At 41.7% G+C, this 21,209-nt stretch overlaps 2 protein-coding genes and 1 long non-coding RNA gene across 3 annotated transcripts in view; 2 read left to right on the forward strand and 1 right to left on the reverse strand.

Moving 5' to 3' along the window:
* Window positions 1–6,689: 6,689 nt before the first annotated feature.
* Window positions 6,690–21,209, reverse strand: part of LOC121403934 — a 50,352-nt gene continuing 35,832 nt past the window's right edge. The window contains exon 3 of the long non-coding RNA XR_005967563.1: window positions 6,690–6,768. This is a non-coding gene — a long non-coding RNA (uncharacterized LOC121403934). The remainder of the gene's footprint in view (window positions 6,769–21,209) is intronic.
* LOC111074237 (protamine-like) lies at window positions 9,365–9,973 on the forward strand. Its single transcript, XM_022366962.2, has 2 exons — window positions 9,365–9,736; window positions 9,789–9,973. The coding sequence occupies exons 1-2, from the start codon at window positions 9,416–9,418 to the stop codon at window positions 9,900–9,902; spliced, it is 435 nt and encodes a 144-aa protein (XP_022222654.2). The 5' UTR covers window positions 9,365–9,415; the 3' UTR covers window positions 9,903–9,973.
* Window positions 14,734–15,982, forward strand: LOC111074236. The gene is made up of 5 exons (XM_022366961.2): window positions 14,734–14,961; window positions 15,040–15,136; window positions 15,214–15,407; window positions 15,533–15,724; window positions 15,803–15,982. The coding sequence occupies exons 1-5, from the start codon at window positions 14,749–14,751 to the stop codon at window positions 15,833–15,835; spliced, it is 729 nt and encodes a 242-aa protein (XP_022222653.2). The 5' UTR covers window positions 14,734–14,748; the 3' UTR covers window positions 15,836–15,982.

A 21,209-nucleotide genomic window follows, 5' to 3' on the forward strand; every position in this document is an offset into this window, starting at 1 on the left:
AGACACTAGATTGAGCCAGGACTAATCCACATTTATACATCTTCCATGCAGAAAATCATATGCGAAGACGTTTTTCGTTTAAAATAAATCAATTTTAAATCAATTAAAACTGGCATTTTTTCTACGACACATCATTCCTATTTTCATGACTGTAGAACCACCTTTACATACGATACACACATACATATGTACTACATGTACGTACATATATGCACTCTCACAGAAACGCAAATGACAAAGAACAACTCCGATCAGCCGAGGAATTCAACTGAGAGCAAGTCTTGCATCGATGCGCGGCTTAGGTGCGCTCGTTAACCGTCTACCGATCGCTTTCGTTATCTCGTTCAAAAGCTCTCTTCGCTTCGCACTCGCGCTCGCTCTCGCTCTCTATTGAATATGTTTGCTCACGAGCAGATTAACCAGATAAGAAGCTCATGCGGCCCTATAATGCTCACGCATGTTAATTTTTTTATTTATTATTTATTTATTATTTATCACCACAAAACTCTGAAAGTAACTGCACTTTTATGCATCACATTGTGCAAAGAAATTAATTAATTATAAATGTATTTATAACATTTTCACAGATTTTCTCAGACGCGGATTAACACAACCTTTGGCTCTTTTTATTTGGGAAGTCTCAGCGAATAGTTGCATTCATTTTTGTAAAAATAGTTTGATATTTTTTATTTTGTCATCTCTTTAATCCTTCTTCTGCACATGGTCGAAACCCCACCATTGAATTTTCAACACGAATGAATTTTGCCTGCAGCTATGAAATTCCACTGCAAAAGAGCTTCATGAAAATTCCATTTACAGCATCAAATTATGCAATGACAAATATGAGGGAGCTCTGCGAAAAGCTAAAGCAGGAGCAGCAACAGCAGATCTCCCACTGCCCCCCAACCTCCCATCACTGCTACGACCATCATCATTGTGTCCTTCTGTCCTGCTGCAGTTGGAAAAGTGCCATGTAAAAGGTTAATTTACTTGGAAAATTCTTGAATGCTTATTCTCAACAAATATGCGAGCAATTGTTGAGCTTACTTTTTGAGGGGCGGAATGGGGGTTTGGCTGTCGGTTTTTGGGGGGTACAATGAAAGGGAGACCCCTGGAGTCGGACCCGAACCCGGACCCGGACAACTCCGCTGATTTATCTGCACAAATTGCCAACTGAAATTAATAAGAGAAATCAGTTTACCATTTCCTGTCCACGACAACGACGAAGACGACAACGAGGATGGGGATGAGGACAACGAAAACGACAAAAATACTAGAAAAATGCCAACTAATAGTCCATTGTCGTAGTCTCTCTCTCTCTCTCTCTCTATTCTACGACTGTGGTGGGCTGAGGTCTGGGGGGATTGAGCAGACATTCCAATAACTGTACAACATCCGGTTGCATACACACACACACACAACCAGAGATACAGGACACGGGACACAATGGCAAAAACGTTTCCAATTTCAATGGGGAAATATTTCTATTTCAACATGAAAATATTTTTTAGCAGCCTTTTGTGTCGGATATCTAAACGACTCTTCACCTGACGAGAGAGAGAGCCAAGGAGCGAAGGTGGTGCGGCGTAGGGTGGATTGGGGTGGCTTGGGGTTGGGGAATAACCTACGCCAAGAGAAAAATTCAATCTTAATCCAGTCCGCTCGGCAGGAAATTTTTTATAGACACAAAAGTAACTAAAAAAATATATATATATGTACGATATATATGTGGCAAGGGGAGCGGGCAAAAAAAAAAAATTGATGCCATGCACTTAGACCTGGCTGCTGGCTGCTGGGGACTGGGAGCTGGTAGCTGGAGACTGGAGACTGAGTCTCTCTCTCTATATAATGGAACCAGTGACGTATGCACTTGACTTGACTTGCACATTTGCGGTGTGTGGCAGAAAGCCTCGAGAACTCAATTCGAGCCAAAGCCAAATCCCAAGAAAAATAGTTATTGTTAGAGCAGCGACGACAACGAGGATGGGGCTGAGGGCTGAAGGCTAAGAGAGAGAGCGACTACGGCAGTAAGTAGCTTTATTATAGGATTTTAAGTTATTACAACGAAGGCCCTGGAGGACCTGGCTATATGACACTGCTGCTGCTGCTGCTGCTGGCTGGCTGTAAGGGGTGTGTGGCGGGGTGTGGCTCCACTTTTTGCACTTGAATGCAAGAGAGGCTTAGGCTGCCTTCCCCATGCACAGATACAGATGTGTGCCTGTGCCTGGTCTACAGTCGAATTTGTCAACATGATTTGTAAGGAATTCAATTCGTTTGCTGCTGCTGCTTTTTTTGTGGGATTTCTTTTTTTAATGGACGAGTATTTACATTGAGGTTAAGGCTGGAAGAATTCGAATTACGAGCATGTGGGTCAAAGTTGATAAAGGCACGGAAGGTAATCAATCGGCTACTGAGTTTTACTTATGCCATAGAAAAGGCTACTGGGTTTCGGAGAAAAAATATTCTTCACTTTAATTTTTTGCATTTAATTTTGATGGACTTACAAGCACAGTGGAGCACAGCTAACGACGCCGTTGATGCTGCTAATGAAATACAAAATAGAACCTTTATTTCGCCATTGTAAGTAAGTGCTAGCCGCTCTTTTTACAGCTGCCACCAAAGCCAACATTTTGGACAGTTTGTTGCGCAAAATGTTGGACACTTTTTAGTTGTGCTGCCACTTTGACCCAGTTAATAATTTAGTAGGAATACATTAGCATTGAGCGTGAGTTTTGTTGGTGTCACAATTTGACACTAAGACTAATTTAATGGAAATTCGTCCGAACAGGGAACTTTGGAAAATGTTTTTACGCATATCGTGACACGCGAAGGAGCAGGAGAAAAAGAATAAAAGTCGTCGAGGCATCGGAGCATAGTACGAGTGTTTGGATCATATTTTATCTGACATATGTATCTATTTATATGCAAATGCCACTCCCCCCCCAGAGAGAGAGAATGCCCCTAGAGCTGGCGTGTGTGTCACCTGGACTCTCGACTCAACGCAACTCAACTCATTCTGTGGCAAGTGTGTGCGGCGTGTTCGTGCCAAAGTCAAAGTCGAGCCGAGTGAATTTTCCTTTTGTTGTTTCGACATTCCATGAGCAATAAATCACGGCACATACGCTGCCGCAGGTTGGGTTGCAGAATGCCTGGCAGGGGGGGGGTGGGTGGGTATATTCGGGTAGTAAAAAACTAATAAATCTAAGGCCAATTAATTGACTTAACTGCTGCTGGCAAACCAGACTCCAAGGCACACGGGCACGGGCGCACACAGACTGCACAGGGGCACAGCCAAAGGCGCACCAAAGGGTCGCAATTTATGGCCACACCATCAACTTGAACCCGCACATAATAAATCATAACATTTTACAGATAATAGAAAACCTCACACATGTCCAAGGAAACTTGCTCCGACTACTTCCCCCCCACCCCCACCTCCACCCACACTACGTCTTAACCTGCTACTTCCTGTTGTTGTTTTTGCAATTTTGTTTGCCCGCCGGCCTCAAAAATTTTAATAAACCGCAGAGAGAGAGAGAGAGAGAGAGAGCTGTTGTACCCATGGCAGTGGCAGTGGCAGTGGCAGTACTGGGAATAAAAATTGTTTCACATAATTTATGCCGCCTAAGAGGCAAACTTAGGCAACCCACACCCAAGCAAGGCCCAGTGCCAGGACTAGAGCCAGAGCCAGTGCCAGTGCCAGACAGAAGGATGTGTGTTTCCCAGGATGCGTATCCGGCGGCGCCTTTAGATCAAATCTAACTTTTTCGGTGTGTGTTTCTGTTGGTGCCTTGTGGGTTTTTTCTCTGCATGTTGGAGTGTCGTAGGTGGCCCTGACTTGGGACTTCATTTTAGTTTCATATTTGATTTTCGTTCACTTCATTTACAATTTGTTTGTTTCGTTATGTTTACTGCTGTTTTATTTTTATTTTTGTGCTTGGTGTGTTTTTTTGTTCGAAGTGTTTTAGTTACCGCACAATTTATTCGTAGTATATATACTAATGTACATATGTATATGTACACATTAAGTGTTTCCTTTTGTCTGACTACGGCGAGATTCCTAAGGTAAGTCCATAAAACCGAAATAAGTTTTAAGAGCTGGTGTAGAAAATGTGCTAAAAAGATTTATACCACTGAAAAGTACTGTGAAAAAGCATTCCCATTGAGACTTACGAACAAAAGAACTTTACAAACCCGCAAACTATTCTCGAGAGACAAAAATGACGGGACTAGGCATATTCAAATAGCTTAAGCCAGCTGGTGACGTTTCCAACACTATTTTGCAACTAACCAACACTGAGTAGAATTTAAGACACCTCCCAGGTCATGGAATAAAAATGAATGAAATTATTTGCAGGTCCAAAAACGTATATTTTGAAGTCAAGGAGTGCTAAAAATTAGCGAGCGGTATTCATGCACACTGTTTTCAACCTTAACCAACACTGAAGCATAAATATGTTGGATCAAAAATTAAATTGGGATTACCCTTAACTCATAATTATTTTTGGTGTATCGTTGAGGGGCACTGACTGAGTTGGAACTTATTTTTAACTGATTCCATAATTTTCTATTAATTATAGAAATTATTAAAGAAATTATAGAAATATATAGAAATTATATTCAGGTCCAAATTAGCTAGAAATTAGCTAGCGACATTCATGCACAATGTTTTCAAACCTTAACTAACACTGAAGCACAAATATGTTGGAGTACAAATTAAATAAGTCATAATTATTTTCTGTGTATCGTTCAGGGCCACTGACTGGAACATTGGAAAATATTTTTAACTGATTTCGTAATTTTCTTTCAATTATAGAAATTATAAAGAAATTATAGAAATATATAGAAATTATATTCAGGTCCAAATTAGCTAGAAATTAGCTAGCGAAATTCATGCACACTGTTTTCAAACCTTAACTAACACTGAAGCACAAATATGTTGGAGTACAAATTAAATTGGGGTTACCCTTAAGTCATAATTATTTTTGGTGTATCGTTGAGGGGCACGGACTGAGTTGGAACTTATTTTTAACTGACTTCATAATTTTCTATTAATTATAGCAACCTTTTTTAAGTGCTACTAAGATGCTAGTACTAATAATTAGCTCCAGCTACTGTTGGTTTTGATTCGTTTAGTTTTTAGTTTTTGGTCCGAATTCTTGATAGGTTGAACAAAAACAAAAAGCAAATACAAAATCAAACTGAATGAATTGCAGCAGTGAATCAAAGTCAAATCGAAAGTTTTTTCGGGGGCGTTGCACGAAAGTGTTGCAAGTCCTGGCAACGGAAACTTCCCGTTACGCCTTCGGGGCTGGCCGGGCCCCGCGTGTTTGTCTAGTGGTCTACTGACTCGCTCCTCTTTTCGTGACTATCCTGTCCTATGTCTGGTTCTTCCTCTTTTCGCGACTATCCTGTCCTATGTCTGGTTCTTCCTATTCTCTACTCTAATACGGTGGGCAGCCCGTCGTCCGTCGACAAACCTGCCACGCCCCACGTCTTGTAATGACGTCATTTACATGCTGCAACAGCATTCATTACAAGCGAATGTGGCAGGGTGTCTGTCTGTCTGTTCGTCCGTCCGGTTTTGGAGGTCTAGGCCCGGAGCCTCTGGGCTGCAGAGCAGCGCGGCAATTACATAAATCATCTGAGGGAGGATTTGTAGGCAGACAAACGGAGTTTACATATGATGAAACCGCTCCACGATGTATAAATATAAATATAGATAGAGATAGAGCTATGAGTGAGGATAATAGGGCCTGGAAAGTGATCTAATTTCCGCTTAATATATATTTATATCTCCAGGTAGATAAAACCTATCTAGTACTTTATATATCAAAAGGGATGGAATGCTGGGAAAATATGGTTACATATCCAGGATATAGCCCCTCTATGATTGCATTTCCATTTGGAATTTTCTTTGCAAATTTTGTGCACGGATTGCAATTTGTGTAAAAACTTTTATAGACAGACACATAGACGGGATAATCACTGGCGGAAAAAGCCATCAAGTTCTTTCATTCGTTCGTTCGGTCGTTCATCGAATCGTAAATAAATTATTCCCCTTGATTGATCAACTTTTTGTCGCTGACAACCATAAAGGGGCAGCAGGGGCACAGGACAGAGGGCAACTGATGGGTCGGGCACAGCTAGTGGTGGTGGCAGGGTGGTGGGGGGCTAGTGTAGTGTCATTGTGGCCGAAAATGTCGAGGCAGCCGCTCGTAAACATAAATCCAAGTGACGCTAATTGTTTGTTGCAATTACTGCTGCAGTTGTTGCCACTGTTCAGTTACGTGTGCTGCCCACACAGAAGCAACAGCAGCAGCAACAGCAGCAGCAGCATCAGCTGCCACAGGGATGAGTCGGCATGGTGGCAGAAAGGAGCTGAAATGGGGCATCAGAAGGAGCAGCAATAGTAGTGGCGGGGTGCAGGGAGGAAGCTGTGTTTGCATGCAAATTTTGTTGCATCTGCAGTTGCTGCTGCTGTTGATGCGCTGCTGTTGCTGTTGCAACAGCAAACAATTACTCAAACATTGTTGCAACTGCTGCTGTTGCTGCTGCTGCTGCTGCTGTGGATGCTGCAGCTCGTTGTGCGTGCTAAATGGCGACTACTCTGGCGGCTAATGATAATCACTCAACGCGCCCCCACACCACCCCAGGCGCCACTCACTCACCTCTACTATAATCCGTCAGCCTCTCTTCGGTACATCTCCATCTCTTAATTCCAGCCTTAATTTAGCCGTCCGCTTTGTCAATTGCCTCAGCTAGCAGCTGCCCATAGAGAAAAGAAATCAAAGAAAATATTTAAAATATATTATAAAATATTTAATATTAAATTATTTTTATTATTGAATATTGAAAATTTTAAATATTAAAATATATTAAAAAATTAGAGTAGTGCCAGTAATGCCAGAAGTCCGTTGGCAATGTTTACCCACACTATTTTGTAACTCTAATCAACACTGATTTGATTTAAACATGGCAACCGTTTGTATTGTGTGTCATTTAGTTGTGTATTGGATTTCCCACAAAGTTTTAGTATTTATTTTACGTTCGTAGAGTCAACAGTTTTAGTCAGTTTTCCTTTTTAATATTTCGTGTTTTTTATTGGAAGTTTTCCATAGAGTAGTGTGCAAAGCGTTTTATGTCTCGTGCAGCATAAAATTATTGGTAAGTCAAAAAACAAAGGAATCGAACAAAAATAAATGCCGTACGAAATCAAAGTCGCATTGAAAGTTTTTGTTTGTTGCAAGTCCAAACGAAAACTTTACGTTACGCCATCGAGCTGGCCACCGCGTGCTTTTAGCCATTCTAACCAGCCACAAGGAAACATTTATTATAATTAAATTTATTTACATTTATTTATAACATTGTTTATTATTTATTATTATTATTTATTTATTATTATTTATTATTATTATTTATTTATTTATTTATTATTATTTTTTTATTATAATTATTTTTTTACATTATTAAAAAAACCGTTTATTTCTTATAATTTATTACAATATATAATATTAATATTATATTATTATTATTATAATTATTTGTTTATATTTATTTAAAACATTTACTGTAGATTTTTCTGGCCTAATTTTTAATTTTCATTTCTTTTCAGCTATCAATTTGGAATTCTGTCATTTAAGTCTACCAGACCCTTGTAATCTTAGAGTCATAGATCCAGTAAGTATTGCCTTGTGCCTTTTCGATTCTTGGTTCACTTGACGAGTATTATGCTCCGCCATTCGCTTTTGATGGGATGGTTTATTCCTATTTGAGTTCATTGTGGTGCAATGTTGCCCCCATTTCGTGCAGATTCCTATATCAAGCACATCCTTGAGAGTCTCTCTCTCTCTTTGTGAAGCTCCTTCTGTCCGTCCGTCCGTTCTGCTGTCTTCTCATCTGTCAGCAGAGCCATCAAACAGACCAACAAATCTCCTGCCAGGCCGAGCATAATACTATTTATATGCCATATAATTGGCACTCCATTCCCCCACCTTACCTCTCATCCCCTGTCCCTGTGCTGGTCCTGCCCAGGCCAGAGCACTTGGCAGGCAGAAGATGAATTTCAAGTTTGCATGCCACAGCCCCCAGTCCCCCAGCCCCAGCCCGAGCACGAGCAGCAGCGGCACAGTACAAGGGGCGCCACAAATGGGGCGCATAATGCTCACAATGTGGTGGAGGGAAACTCCACTGCTCCACTGCTCCAACTGGCTGGAGATACACAGCTGGATATAAATCAGAATTAATGCATGGCCATAACAATATCAAATTAATATTTTTGGGAAATGCATGCGACACACACAGAGGAGCAGCAGAGCAGCAGAGAGACAGAGGCAGAGTGGCAGCAGTGGAGACGGATGAGTGGATATATATATATCTATACTATATAGTATATATATACCTAATTATATATAGAATTTATGCCTACCAAATGGCCATTGAATAATTATTTCTAGAGCTCTAGAAATGCCCCCTAAAATAATCATTGGTATACGGAGACAATTGAGCAGTGGCCCTGAACTAGTTCTTTCGCATCATGCAATATGACAATTAAATCTACTACAAAATGCATGGCCATATAAAGAACCCACCCCTCCCCTGTGGTTATTGCACCTTTTAATGCTATACCCATTTAAATTATATGCTCTACGCCCAAATGCTGATGGTGACTAATTTGTATTACCCAAAACCGTACGAGTAACAGACATGAACATAGAGAGAGAGGAAGAGTGTGAGTATGGCTGGGCTGGGAAGTGACTGGCAACTGACTTCCTCGACAATTAAATAAACAGTTCGTAATACGTAACCCACTTGGACCCCCGGAGGAGGCACAACCAACAGCCAACAGAGACCTGCAACAAACACACACATACAGAACTGGGATTGGTACTGGATCCTGGATCCTGGGTTCCTGGGTTCCTCGGCTTTCGTGTGGCAGTTTGCAACTGGAAAGTGATATTAATTATGGGCTTTTGTTGCAGTTGCAGCTTGCTGCTGGCAGCCCAAAACCGCCTGACGCCTGTCGCCTACAACCCAGTAGTCCATGGACTCTGGCCTGAAGGCAGCTTCAAGCCTGGGTTTGGGTTTGGGTTTTGGGTTTTGGGTTCTGCTGCTCATTTCTGGCTCTATGGCTCTATAGCTCGTCACTGATTAAGTGACTTTTGGGCATGACACAACTCTGTGGCTGCTGCTGGGGGGCCGGCACTTAGTCACACACTCAGCCCTCTGCCACAGCCTTCTGTAGTCAAACAAAAATTTTGTAGCAATTAATGGTAAACAAATGTGTGAGTGCACACACATGCAACGAGAGACAAAGCACTTTTAGCCTCATTAGCCTGGCAAACTGATATCGATTCGATGCAATTTTCAATACCATTTTTGTGCCTGTAGCAACGTAAACAAACAATCTGCTAGCATGTGCACCAGCAAGCTCAAGAACAACGGGAACTGCGTGGAAGTGGATCAAGAGAGATCCGTATCCAAGCCAAATTTGGATGAGGCTAAGGCATCAGGATCCGGTGCCGTCGCGGATGCTGGTTGCCCACAAAAGAAGACGTCGATCAAGCGCAGCAAGAGGAGGCTTAAGCCGGTGCCACATATTAACAATGGCTACTTAAATTTTATTAAAAAATTTAGACTGACACACGGAGATTTGCAGCCGCTGGAGTTGATACGGCAAGCGGCCAAGGCCTGGTGCAGGCTGCGCGAATCGCAGAAGAACATTTATCGTCGCATGGTAGGTGGCCAAAAATAAATATATATAAAATAAATAAAAATATCTTTCATAGGCTTGCCCAAAGTCAAGGAATTCCCGCCACAAGAAATGTGGAACAAGCAAGCGCAAAACCAAGAAGCGCAGTTGCAAGCCGGAGAAGGAGGAAGAGAAAAAGCATGAAGAGTAGAAGGAGGAGCGGTTGGGTTACGAGTGGTACGAGGAGTACGAGAGGTACGACGTGTACGAGCAGTAGAAGAGTTACGAGGGGAACGCGTTCGAACGAGGAGTACGAGAAGTACGGGCAGAAGAAGGCCATGCCCCCAAGTTCCGATTGTTCCATTGTGTGTTTCCAATTCCACAATGGTGCGGGAGATGATGCCCGTGAAACGATTTGAAATTTATCAACGCTGTGTGTGTGCCAATTCCATGCAGTCCAAAATTCAATTCGTATTTCCATGTATTTCCCAACAAAATATATATCAAATTATATGTAAAGCTTACAGTTTCTGTGTGTGTTGGTTGTTGGCACGCTACCGGGGGGCAGGCTACAAATGAACAGCCTCAATGAGCCCCAAGTAAAAATGAATGAGCAGCAAATAGCCAATGCAAATGGCGATTTTTATGGATTTATTGCGTAAACACAAATGAACAGAATTATTGGTAGGTTACAGCCAACCAATTCTAGGCGCCCAGGGCTGTGCTTTAGTAATTTTAGACTCAAAGATATGACATCTAGCAATGCCCAAAAGTAGATGAATGATGGAATGGAAAGCTTTTCTTTTCAAATAAAACTACAACATATTGCCCCAGTTAGCGAGTCTGCCCTGAAGTTTCGATCAGCCCACCGAAACTTTCTCTCAACGTTCCAATAATTATTCGCTGCTAATCACTTTGTGGGTGAAAATTGCACCCCAGAGTCATAATGAGTACGAGAAGAACCAGAACCAGAACCAGAGCCACTGGCAGAGGCAGAACCCATCGCGTGAACAGAGTTTGAGTGGCAAGCACTCTGGCATTCAACGTTCAACGCTTAGATACATTTGTATCCACATACATATGTACACGTAGCTGGGTAGTTAACGCGGGGTCCTTGGTGCTCACAGTAGTAGGAGGCAGCAGCAGCAGTCAGCACACGTGTAACGTGTGTTTATGCAGTTGTACGGCTCGGCTCAATGGGCGAAATTCAATTTATTATTCCACTATATGAGCTTTCGCACTTAACTTGCATGAATATATAATGAGCTACGTAGCTACCTACCGTTTCCCCTGTATGGAAATGCTATATGGGAATGGTGCTCTATGGATGATGGTATATAGCCTGAGCCTGAACGCTGAACGCTGAGTGGCTGCTATGCGATAGGCGGAGTAGGCTGGGATGGGGTAGGGGTAGGGGTAGGGTGCTGCTGTTAACGCAGTTGCGTGTTCGAAGCTGTAGAGGGGTAGGGGTACGATTATGGGTGGGTTCTCTGACCTGGCGGCCTGTTGTGAGACGGCTAAATTGAATTATTAATAACACGCAGCGCATTCAATGGAATAGAACAGAGCAAAGCAAAGCAAAGCAAAGGCAGACTCAAGGATGCCTTATATATATCTATAAATATATATACATATACATACATACATATATGCAGACGTGCAGTCGTTTATTGTGGCCGAGACAACCTTGTGGGACCCCACACAAGAAAAAGGGCAACCAAAAGAAAAGGGACTAATCGTAGCCACTTATGACCATAATTTGTCAATTTTCGAAACAATTCCCCAAACTCGCATAAATTGTCTGGCACTGGGTCTGGGACACTGTCATCTTTTGGCTTTTGGCACCCATTACGGCTCATTTCTCTTACTCTGTGGGTGAAAAATGAAAGTGAAACTCCAGTAAAAAAAAAAAAAAAAAAAAAGCATAAAAAAGAAAAAAAAACATCCAAAAGAAAAAAAAAGAAACGCATTTAAATGCCGTTGTACGATGCATAAATTACGCTGAAACGTTGACGTTTTTCACATAAATGTTTAAATGAGTCTCGGAGTTTTTGGGCAGCGCGGAACGGACTCTTTCCGTTTTGAAATGAAAGCCCCGAATGGATTCTCTGGTTTTTGGGGACTTGTTGCTCACTTGCTCTTTCCCTCACCCCTTGAGCCGTGATTGAATCGAAAGCTAGGACCCCCACAAAAAGGAAATTGTATACGTTACGTGGCGGGAGCAGCGTTCTTCGCTTATTCGATTTACACAGATTTATGATGCTTTCAGACAAACACACACAAAAAAACTAAAACAAAAATAATAAAAAAATAAAATGAAATGAAATAAAATATAGTACATTAAATATACCGATAAATGTGCACTCGAAACGAATAACGGACACGTTGGACATTGACTAAATGCTACGGCAAATAAAAATTCACTTAGCTAACAAGAAAGCAAAGACGTACCACAAAATTCTACTCCTCTCTACTCTTCTCTTCTTTCTTTTTTTTTTTTTTTTTTTTTTTTTTTTTGTTTTTTGAGGTAAAAGAAAATCTAAGTAAAATTACCGCCCCCTTTGTGAATTTTGGGCCTGGCAGGCAGATAACTGCCTGCCCAAATGACACACATTAGGGGCCAAAAGGTATATTCGATATGGGCCGAAGGAGCAATATGGCTCCTGGCAAATGGTTATGTGTGTGTGCCGATTCAATTCAAGCTCAATTTCCTTTGATGAAATGTATTTGTGAGTGTGCTGTGGTGTGGTCGTGGTCTGGGGAATCCGTGCCGTACGTGACAGTTGTTCTTAAATAAGCCCCATGACTAAAAATCAGTAGCAGCAAAATGCAGCATGAAAATATGAAAAGTGCGCCACAAAAGTGAGCTCCGAGAGAGAGTCTGCTGGGTTTATACTCCGCTGGTATTCATACGGAAAATTGTTCAATTAATAACAAAAATCCTTTATGGTCAGTTAACCGGGGAACAGCCGACTGGCCGTTAATTAATGCACTTGTCTGTCTGTTCTACTGTCTGTCTCATGCTCCTCCAATCGAATATTTGCCCTCCACTCCTTCCACTTGGTGCTATGATTAATGTTTAATTAAGTTTGCTGCAGACAAAAAAAAAAAAAAAAAAATTGTCCCGCATTGGCAGCCCAGGCAAAAAGGATTACATCATATTTAATCACAGTCATTATTTATAATGATATCGCTTGCACGAGGCATTAAAGGCAGAGCCTCTCAAATATGCCAAAAGTTATCAAAGAGCTCTCTCGCTCTCTCTCTGCGAAGTAAGTTAAATATCACATAAGCGTTATTAAGTGAATTTCATGCGACTCTACGCGCGGATGTTCCACAATTTAATTTCAACGGAAATTCACTAAAGTTCTTACGTAATAAAATTCACTAAAGATGGAAGAATGGTTGTAGCTTGCAACTAAATATGATTTTCATATATGTAAATCAGCTGCCGAGCCATTGAAATCTTCCAACTTGGCAATAGGTTCCCTTTAATTATATTCTTAGTTAACTTACCCTGTAAATACCTTTCCCTTGATACTTCCACTTTCATTTCATTAATTTTATCACATTTTGCAGATCAACAATACTATAAGCCAGCCCTTCCTTCAATCATTTAATCGAAATGGTACCATATTTAATGCCCATATTTGGGAATGCATTCCTGCATTATCCTCCAATGCCCTTACGCAATTTCTGTGTCTGTGTGGGTCTGTTTGTGTGTGTGTGTGCAGAGCAGCTTAAAGTCATCCTTATCGGTGGGGTAAGCCAAAGTGCAGTAGCCGTCGCTCGAGTTGAAGTAAATTAATTAACAATGTTTATTGTTTGCACAATATGCACGAATATTCCAGTTGCAGTTGCCAGTTGCCAGTGTGGCCGTGCTGCTTGTTGTTGCTGTGTTGTTGGTGGTCTCCTTGTTGCTTGCTGTTTCCATCTGTTTCCATCGGTGTTCGTTCAGTTGTGGCTGGCTGGCTGGCTGGCAGTTGTATCTGTCGCTGCTCTCTGCCACTGTCTGTGGCCGCTCTCTCCCTCCGCCTGACTGTTTGTTTGACTGACTGACTGACTGACTGACAGTCAATTTGCAATGGCACTTACATGTTGAGAAATGTTTTACATTATTTGCACATGCTGGCAAATTAAATTAAATCAAATTATTTTGTTTTGTTTCTACAGATGTTGCTGGGCAAAGCAGTCTTCTGATGCTACTGCTGCTGCTACTGCTGCTCATCATCATTATCATATCACGAGCCACAGCCCAAGTCCTTGGGCTCAAATGCAACAATCTGGTTATTGGTAATTGTAAGCTGTTGGGCCAAAAGAGCGAGACTGAGCTGGAGCCGGAGACGGAGACCTGCGGCCAGTTGCATTTAATTATAACCATAATAATTGAGGTTGGCCCTTTGGGAAAACGTTATTGTTGCCTCTTAATGAATAGGAATGCCATAGCTATGCCACAAGCTGATCAATTGGGAGGGACTCGACTGCAAAATATAACATGACAAACCTTAGAAAGGTGAATGACTAGTGCCTGAGATTTTTAGAGTCAATGATGTCATCATTGCGGAGGCGGCTGCCAAAATATAAGCCATGGAGATAAGGCACCCGCTCAAAGCCTGCAGCAGATCACAGAGAGCGAAGCAGAGAGGTGGCTGCTATTAGCAGAGCGAGCCCCGAAGAGAAACCAGAACTAAAGCCAGGGAGAGAGAGAGCACGCCAAGCTGGCTGATAACGAAGACGAGAGAAGAGCGAAAAGTGCTGCCAAGCCACGCGGGCAGAGCACGCACCCGACAGCGAGAGAGCGCGCACCCACATGCATACTTGTGAGCGAGAGAGGCCGATACGAAGTGCCAAGAGCACTAGAGAGATACGGCAGAACTCTACGCGGCAGTGACTGCGACACTAAGCGGACAGAGACCGATCTGGAACAGCCGCCAGAGCGAGAAGGAAGAACGACTAGAGAGGCTTGGCTCTCTAGTGCTCCGCCTCTGTCCAATGGAGCAGCGAAACGAAGAACTGGAAGCAAGAGAAGAAGTCAAATAAACAGGACAGGAATCGACATGCATCGACTTTGCTACATTCGACTTAATCAACATCTAACTAGAACCAAAAATATATTTCAAATTTTCTTGTCAAAATTGCACATTTTTAGTTCGAAAATTCTAAATTATATATACAAATTTTTTGATAAAACGCTTTCAGCACTATGGCCGATTCTGCATGAAGTGATTATAAATTTTATTGTTTTCTTCTATCAGACATTTTTGTTATTCGTAAGTCTTGAGAAGCCACAAAAACAAATGGAGAAATCTTCTTTAAAATATGGAAATCCCTCTCCTGCCCATTCACAGCGCCAAATCCATCCAATCAAGAAGTTGGCCGCTCTGCTTGTACTGCACAACATTTTCCTCTACTATGTGATAAATATGTTTAAGCATTTGGCGCAGGGTAAGTGTTACAGATGGCTTCACTGTACCCACTGTACTTGAATTACCTAACGGAGTTCTCTCTCTCGTTTTGGGCAGCTTCGATTGGATCGGCGGGTCCGGTGAACACCTTCTACTATGTGCCCTTTGTGTATGAGACGCCAGCAGCAGCTGTCGAGTCTGGCGAGGATTGGCATGTGGTGCTGACAACACCCCAATGGCAGTTCTTTGAGTCACTTTTCCGGCATCATTTGGCCCTGTTGCTGCCCTTCAATCTGTCCCTGCTAGTGCCGGTAAGGAAATGCTCTCTCTACTCACACACACACACACCTTCAAACACGAAGCGACACCAAGCAGCGCCAAGCGACAGGCGCCAAGCGGCTCTTCATGTCAAAAGATTTTCTCTCTCTCATTTCAGCACTGCAAAATGGCTTTAATTAGCACTTTGGTGTTGGCATCCAACCTGCTGATGTTCATTTGCTTCACCTCGGCCATCTGCCAGTGGCTGTTGATGTGCGGCCCCTACGGCCTGGTGCCATTGATGCCCATTCTGTGCCTGGGTCCAGTATGCCAAATGCTTGTGTTGGGCTTTCTCCTGGCCCGCATCTGGGTAATGTCACTGGTGCTAATCAATTTTCAAGATGGCAGGCACTTGATGTTTAAAATTTTCATTTCTGTGTACTTTTAGCGAAGTCCTTGGATTGTTTATGATGAAATTTGATTGAGCAAATGCTGATTGTCAGGCAGGGCCTATCTGGCATCGATGCAACCAACCACCTTTGAGGCCAGCACCCATCATAATCAGCACCACAAAAGTTAGCAGCAGCAGCAGCAGCAAATCAAACCAATAAACCAACTGAAGCGAAGCGAACTGATTCCACTCCTCTCAATCTTTATGCCATGCCGAAAATCACTTTCACTGCACAACTGCCAAAACTGCAGGCATTTATGACAGCAGCAGCAGCAGCAGCAGCAGCAGACGAGGAGTACCCAGGGTAGCCCCTTGGGGCAAGCAGCAAAATCGCATAACAAAATTGTTGCTGAAAAGTTGAACAAATATTGAGGTCAGCAAAATGTCGAGCCTCACAACTGCCAGGCAGCAGGCAGCAGGCAGCAGTTGTTGTTGCTGTTGTTGTTGGTGTAAACTGTTTTGTAGCCTTTGGCATAAACTTCTGACACGCTCGGGCACAGTCTGGCACAGTCTGAAGCCTGAATTGAATGCTCCTTCTGCTACTGCAACTGCCACACAGCTACAGCAACTGCTTCAGCTCGAGCTACTGCCCATGACTCTGACTCCGACTCTGGGACTGTGAGGAGTTCGTCCTCCTGCTGTCCTTCTGTGTGGCGGCGGCCTCTTCTGGGCTCATGCAGACCCACAAAAAATATTCAATGAAAATCGGCAGTCGACAGTCCTCTCTTTGTCAATAATAACAAGAAAGGCAAAATGGACTACGCAATTATGTGACGAATTTTGGATACACTTGCAGTAACATTCAACTTAAATGTTGGCTAACTAGCAATGAATATTAAATAACACTATATTTATAGAGGAATATTAGGAGAATTTTTTCAGAGAAACAGAGACAGAGACCGATCCATGATCCGTGCCCTCTGTCTGTGGCAAACATTTTGACATAATCATTATAACCATTTTTCCAGGATATTTTTAAAAAATGAGTTGTTGCTTTTAGCCCTCTACGCCTCGCCACACTACCCGCCGCCTACCCCTGTGTGTTGCATGGCGCATTGCAGACGTCGTTGTTGCCTACGGGCTCCGGTTTCGTTGCCCATGCCCCCTCACCCCAACCGACAGCAGCACTCCGGCTGCCACTATACGTTTTCGGCTCTTATTGAGAAATTGCCGCAAATGCTTTTCGATTTTTCGTTTTTCCTCGCCTCTCTGTACGGGACATGGCTTGGCTTTTCATATTGCATAATTGATTGTGTGTGTGTGTGTGGGGGTGTGTAGGGGTATGTGCGGGTTGCATAAATGCCAAGCAGACGGCATTGTCACCACCCCCACTCAGCAGCTCGAAACCTGAAACCCCAATCCAGATCACCGGCCCCGGCAACCCCAACCCCAACCCCATTGCCATTGCCACTGCCTACATTTATGTACATTTTCAATATGCATTCAGATGCATTTACCATGCATTGATTGCCACAGTTGGCCAGTAACCAGCAACCAGCAACCAGCAACCAGCAACCAGCAACCAGTAACCAGCAACCCATCAACCAGGAACCGGGAACCAGAAAAGAGCATTGCATTTCGCAACAGAACAGGAGCAACAGCATTGCGTGTTGTGTTAACGATTTCTTTGGTAATAATTAAATTGCACAACTTGCTGTGAATTAAATCCACAAAAGCATACAGTGAACACATGCTAAAGTGGAAGACATTTTTTGAAGGTTAGGGGGAATGGAGTTGGGAATGTGTACTATGCAAAAACTGAGCAGATCTTTCCTTTTTTCCATTACTAATAATATTATTATAATATAAATGGGATTTGGGAGAAATTGAGGTATAACAAAAAGCTCATGAAATCCTTTTAAGGTACAAGTTTTACTACTGAAATGCATTGAAGAAGAAATAAAAGACTACCAAATACTCAGACTGCAAAAATGCTAAAAAAAAATAATTTTTTTTAATTTTATGCATACTTTTTAATGCTTTTTTCAGAGGTAGCGCTTCGTTTTTCACATAATGTCCATAATGCGCAAATAACACATCTCAGTCTAAAAATTAAATTTTTAATTAGCTTTCTGCTATGAACCGAACACTCGTACTCGCATATACTGCACTCCATTTGGTCAGAGTAATACTGAGAGGCAAAAGCCAACGGCCAACCCAAACAATATCTTTCATATTTATGCAGAAATTCAATTTTAATGTTTGATTACCGCAGAAATGGACCTGAACTTAAGTTTATTGCAGTGCCATTCAGACAATTGAAGATTGATAACGATTTTTCGAACACTCAGATCAAGGTCTTAACAAATTAATTGATTTTCTATGGAAATCAATCGAACCAAGGCTCAAAGTTTAATCTTAAGATCATCAGTGGGTATATATTGAGGCGTATAAATAGGGAGCCATTTATTCCTCCATCGACAGACTTTCAACGACAGCCTCGAAATGAAATTGCAATTATTGGTGAGCGCAGAGAATTAAATCGCGAAAGACTCTTAATAATTCTAATAAAATATTTTCTTCGGCAGATATTATTCGTTTGCTGTTTGGCGACCACTGCTCTTGCGGCACCAAACTCTGAGGAGGATGAGGAGCAATCCATTTTTGTTCAAGTGTTTCACGAAATATGGAAAGCAAAACTTAAAATTTGTGGAATAATCGGAAATAAATTTGTTGACATGGCCTTTGGAATGGATTCTGATTAGTATGCTGGCAATACGAAAACTCATTATGAAATTCATTATTGATTTTGAGATTTTGTGATTAATAGATCATCAAATAAACATATGTCTACGATTTAAATATATGAATAATCGTGAGCTGCCAAGTAACTCAGTACGGGAAAGATTATATTCTTTATTTGATACACGATTTGTGGCACAACAAAAGATAGTTTTATTTTAACTATAGGCGTCGTTACCTGTCATAATTGTTGCTTTGGCGCCGAATAAAAAATTAAATAACGTTGCTAATTTTTTTATATTTTATGTTCTACGAGTATGCAAATAAAATTCCTTTCATTTGCACACTTGACAACCAATGGACATGGAAAATGCACACGCAGCAGCAGCAGCAGCAGCAGAAGCAGTACTGCCATCGCCTACACACATATCGATGGATATGTGGGTTAACATGCAGATGACACATCAGTTGTGACACTTTTGTTGATTTCCTGTGCAAACTCTGGCTGCAATTTTAAATTCAAATGCAATAATATGTTGGTATTACTTTATAGCAGGCATCCAGATGTATCATCATCATCCGGCCACATCACACTCCACACACACACACACACACACACACAGCCCAAGTAGAGGTCGAGTACGAGTACGAGTGAGAGTATATACCCCGTTATACGTACATATTATTTGTATTTATGTGCATTTTCATTTGATATACATACGAGGAGTACGACGTGCACTATGTACAACAAAAACGGTGCTGGGAGAGCAAGAAAGATTGCAAATTGCTATGTGGAACTCCCACGCGTCTAATAACACGGGGAACAGAACAAGAAACAAGCAGGAAAAAAAAAGTGAAAAGATGTAACTCAGCCAAGTAGACGGTTAGTTGCTCTTTGCTTAAGGAAGTACAATTTAATATAATATAATATAATATAATATAATATAATATAATTATATTATAATATTTTATATATAATTAATGTAATATATTATATAATATATATATATTATATATTTTATATTAATTATATAATATATAATATATATTATTTAATAATTATATAATGATTAATATAATATAATATAATATACATATATATAATATAATATTATGTACAGCATAATTATTTGATTCGGTTAGAAATTAAAATTTACAAGAATGGGATTACCTTCAACAGCAAATAATTTATAATATAATTACATATAAATTACATATTACATAAGATATTATGTTTTATAATTATTATTATTATATTATTATTGTTATATTACTTGTTACAAAATATATGATTATTATTATGTTATTACATTTTAAAAGAGTTTCCTATAGGTATCCTATTTGTAGCTCATCATCATTCTTTTACTACTCTCCCTGACTATTCACAATTCATTCAGATTTTCTTAAATAATTTTAAGTTATATTTCTGTCCATTCCCTATACAAAACTTTATACACTAACAGCTCTCTATTTTTCGCAGTGATTGCACTTCGGTGCACTCTATCGCATGGTTAGTTTACCCTCTGCTGACTGATGTACTCGTAGTACTAGAAAGAGAGCTCGGCGAAAGCTCTCGACGAATCTCAAGTCGTGATATGGCCGCATAGTAACGAGCCACAGCCGTGTCCATAGCTCCCGTAGCCCCCGAAGCCACCGTAGCTCCATAGGCCCCGCCGCCACGTGACTATATAATAATGAGCAGGAGAGGTAGAGCTGGTTGGCAGAACCATCATGTCTCTAAGCAGGAGAAATTTAATTTCTAGCCACCCATACACAGTACACAACCCCGCAGAACCCACTGGTTCTGCCATGCCACACTCCACTCCAACCCACACCTTCGTGCCACATAATTGTGTATTCAAGTAAGAGATATGGCAGTTGAAAGAAGCTCTATCAAGGCGAGACGAAGCGACAGGACGCGACGTGGTGGTGGCGTGGGCGGTGGCGGTGGAGTGCCTGCCAAGAGCTGCCTTAAATTAAGATAATGACATGTGAGGTATCGCCTCCTGGGGTTCTGCTTCCAAATAGAAGTAGAAGGTAAAAGGTAGCAGGCAGTGGAGCTGGTGCTGGAGCTGGAGAGAAGTGCTTGGTGCTTGCTGCTTGGTAAATTGCGATAACATAGAAATGGCCTGAATGGTGGCTCACTTTAAAACACTTAACCCTTGACACAGGAGCGGAACCCAAACCCAAACCAAAGAACACCCATTCCCCAGCTGGCTGGGCCACTGGGGTGAGTCTGGGCACGCACTTTTAAAGCGCAACTTGATGGCAAACTGCCAAAGAGTTTGACTTCCTTGATGGCGTGCGGCGGGGGGGGGGAACTTTGGGTTTGATCGGGGGTGGGGGTGGTGGTTTGAGGAGCACAAATCTAGGACATGCCAATGAGCTGGGCTCTGGGAAATTGAATTTTGTGTGCCTTGGCTCCACGTACATAGTGAATCCACGAGGTTGGATATCAGTGGGGAGTGGGTAGTGGCGGGTATTGGCGGGTAGTGGCGGGTACTGGAAATTGCCTGCATCGGCTTACGGCATCATTATTGGGCTTCTCAATCTGAATGCAAGCCCAGAGTAAAGGCTCAAGTGCTGAAAGACTTGCGCCAGTGCAGTGGCAAAGCGCCTTAACTTACAGATCCCTGTGGAATATTTTTCTTTGCTGTTTAAACTAATAATAAACTACAATAAATTGCATTTAAAAAACTGTAAAAATAAAACTACTTTAGAG

This window comes from Drosophila obscura, unplaced genomic scaffold, assembly GCF_018151105.1.
Source record: "Drosophila obscura isolate BZ-5 IFL unplaced genomic scaffold, ASM1815110v1 contig_179, whole genome shotgun sequence".
Classification (NCBI taxonomy): domain Eukaryota; kingdom Metazoa; phylum Arthropoda; class Insecta; order Diptera; family Drosophilidae; genus Drosophila; species Drosophila obscura.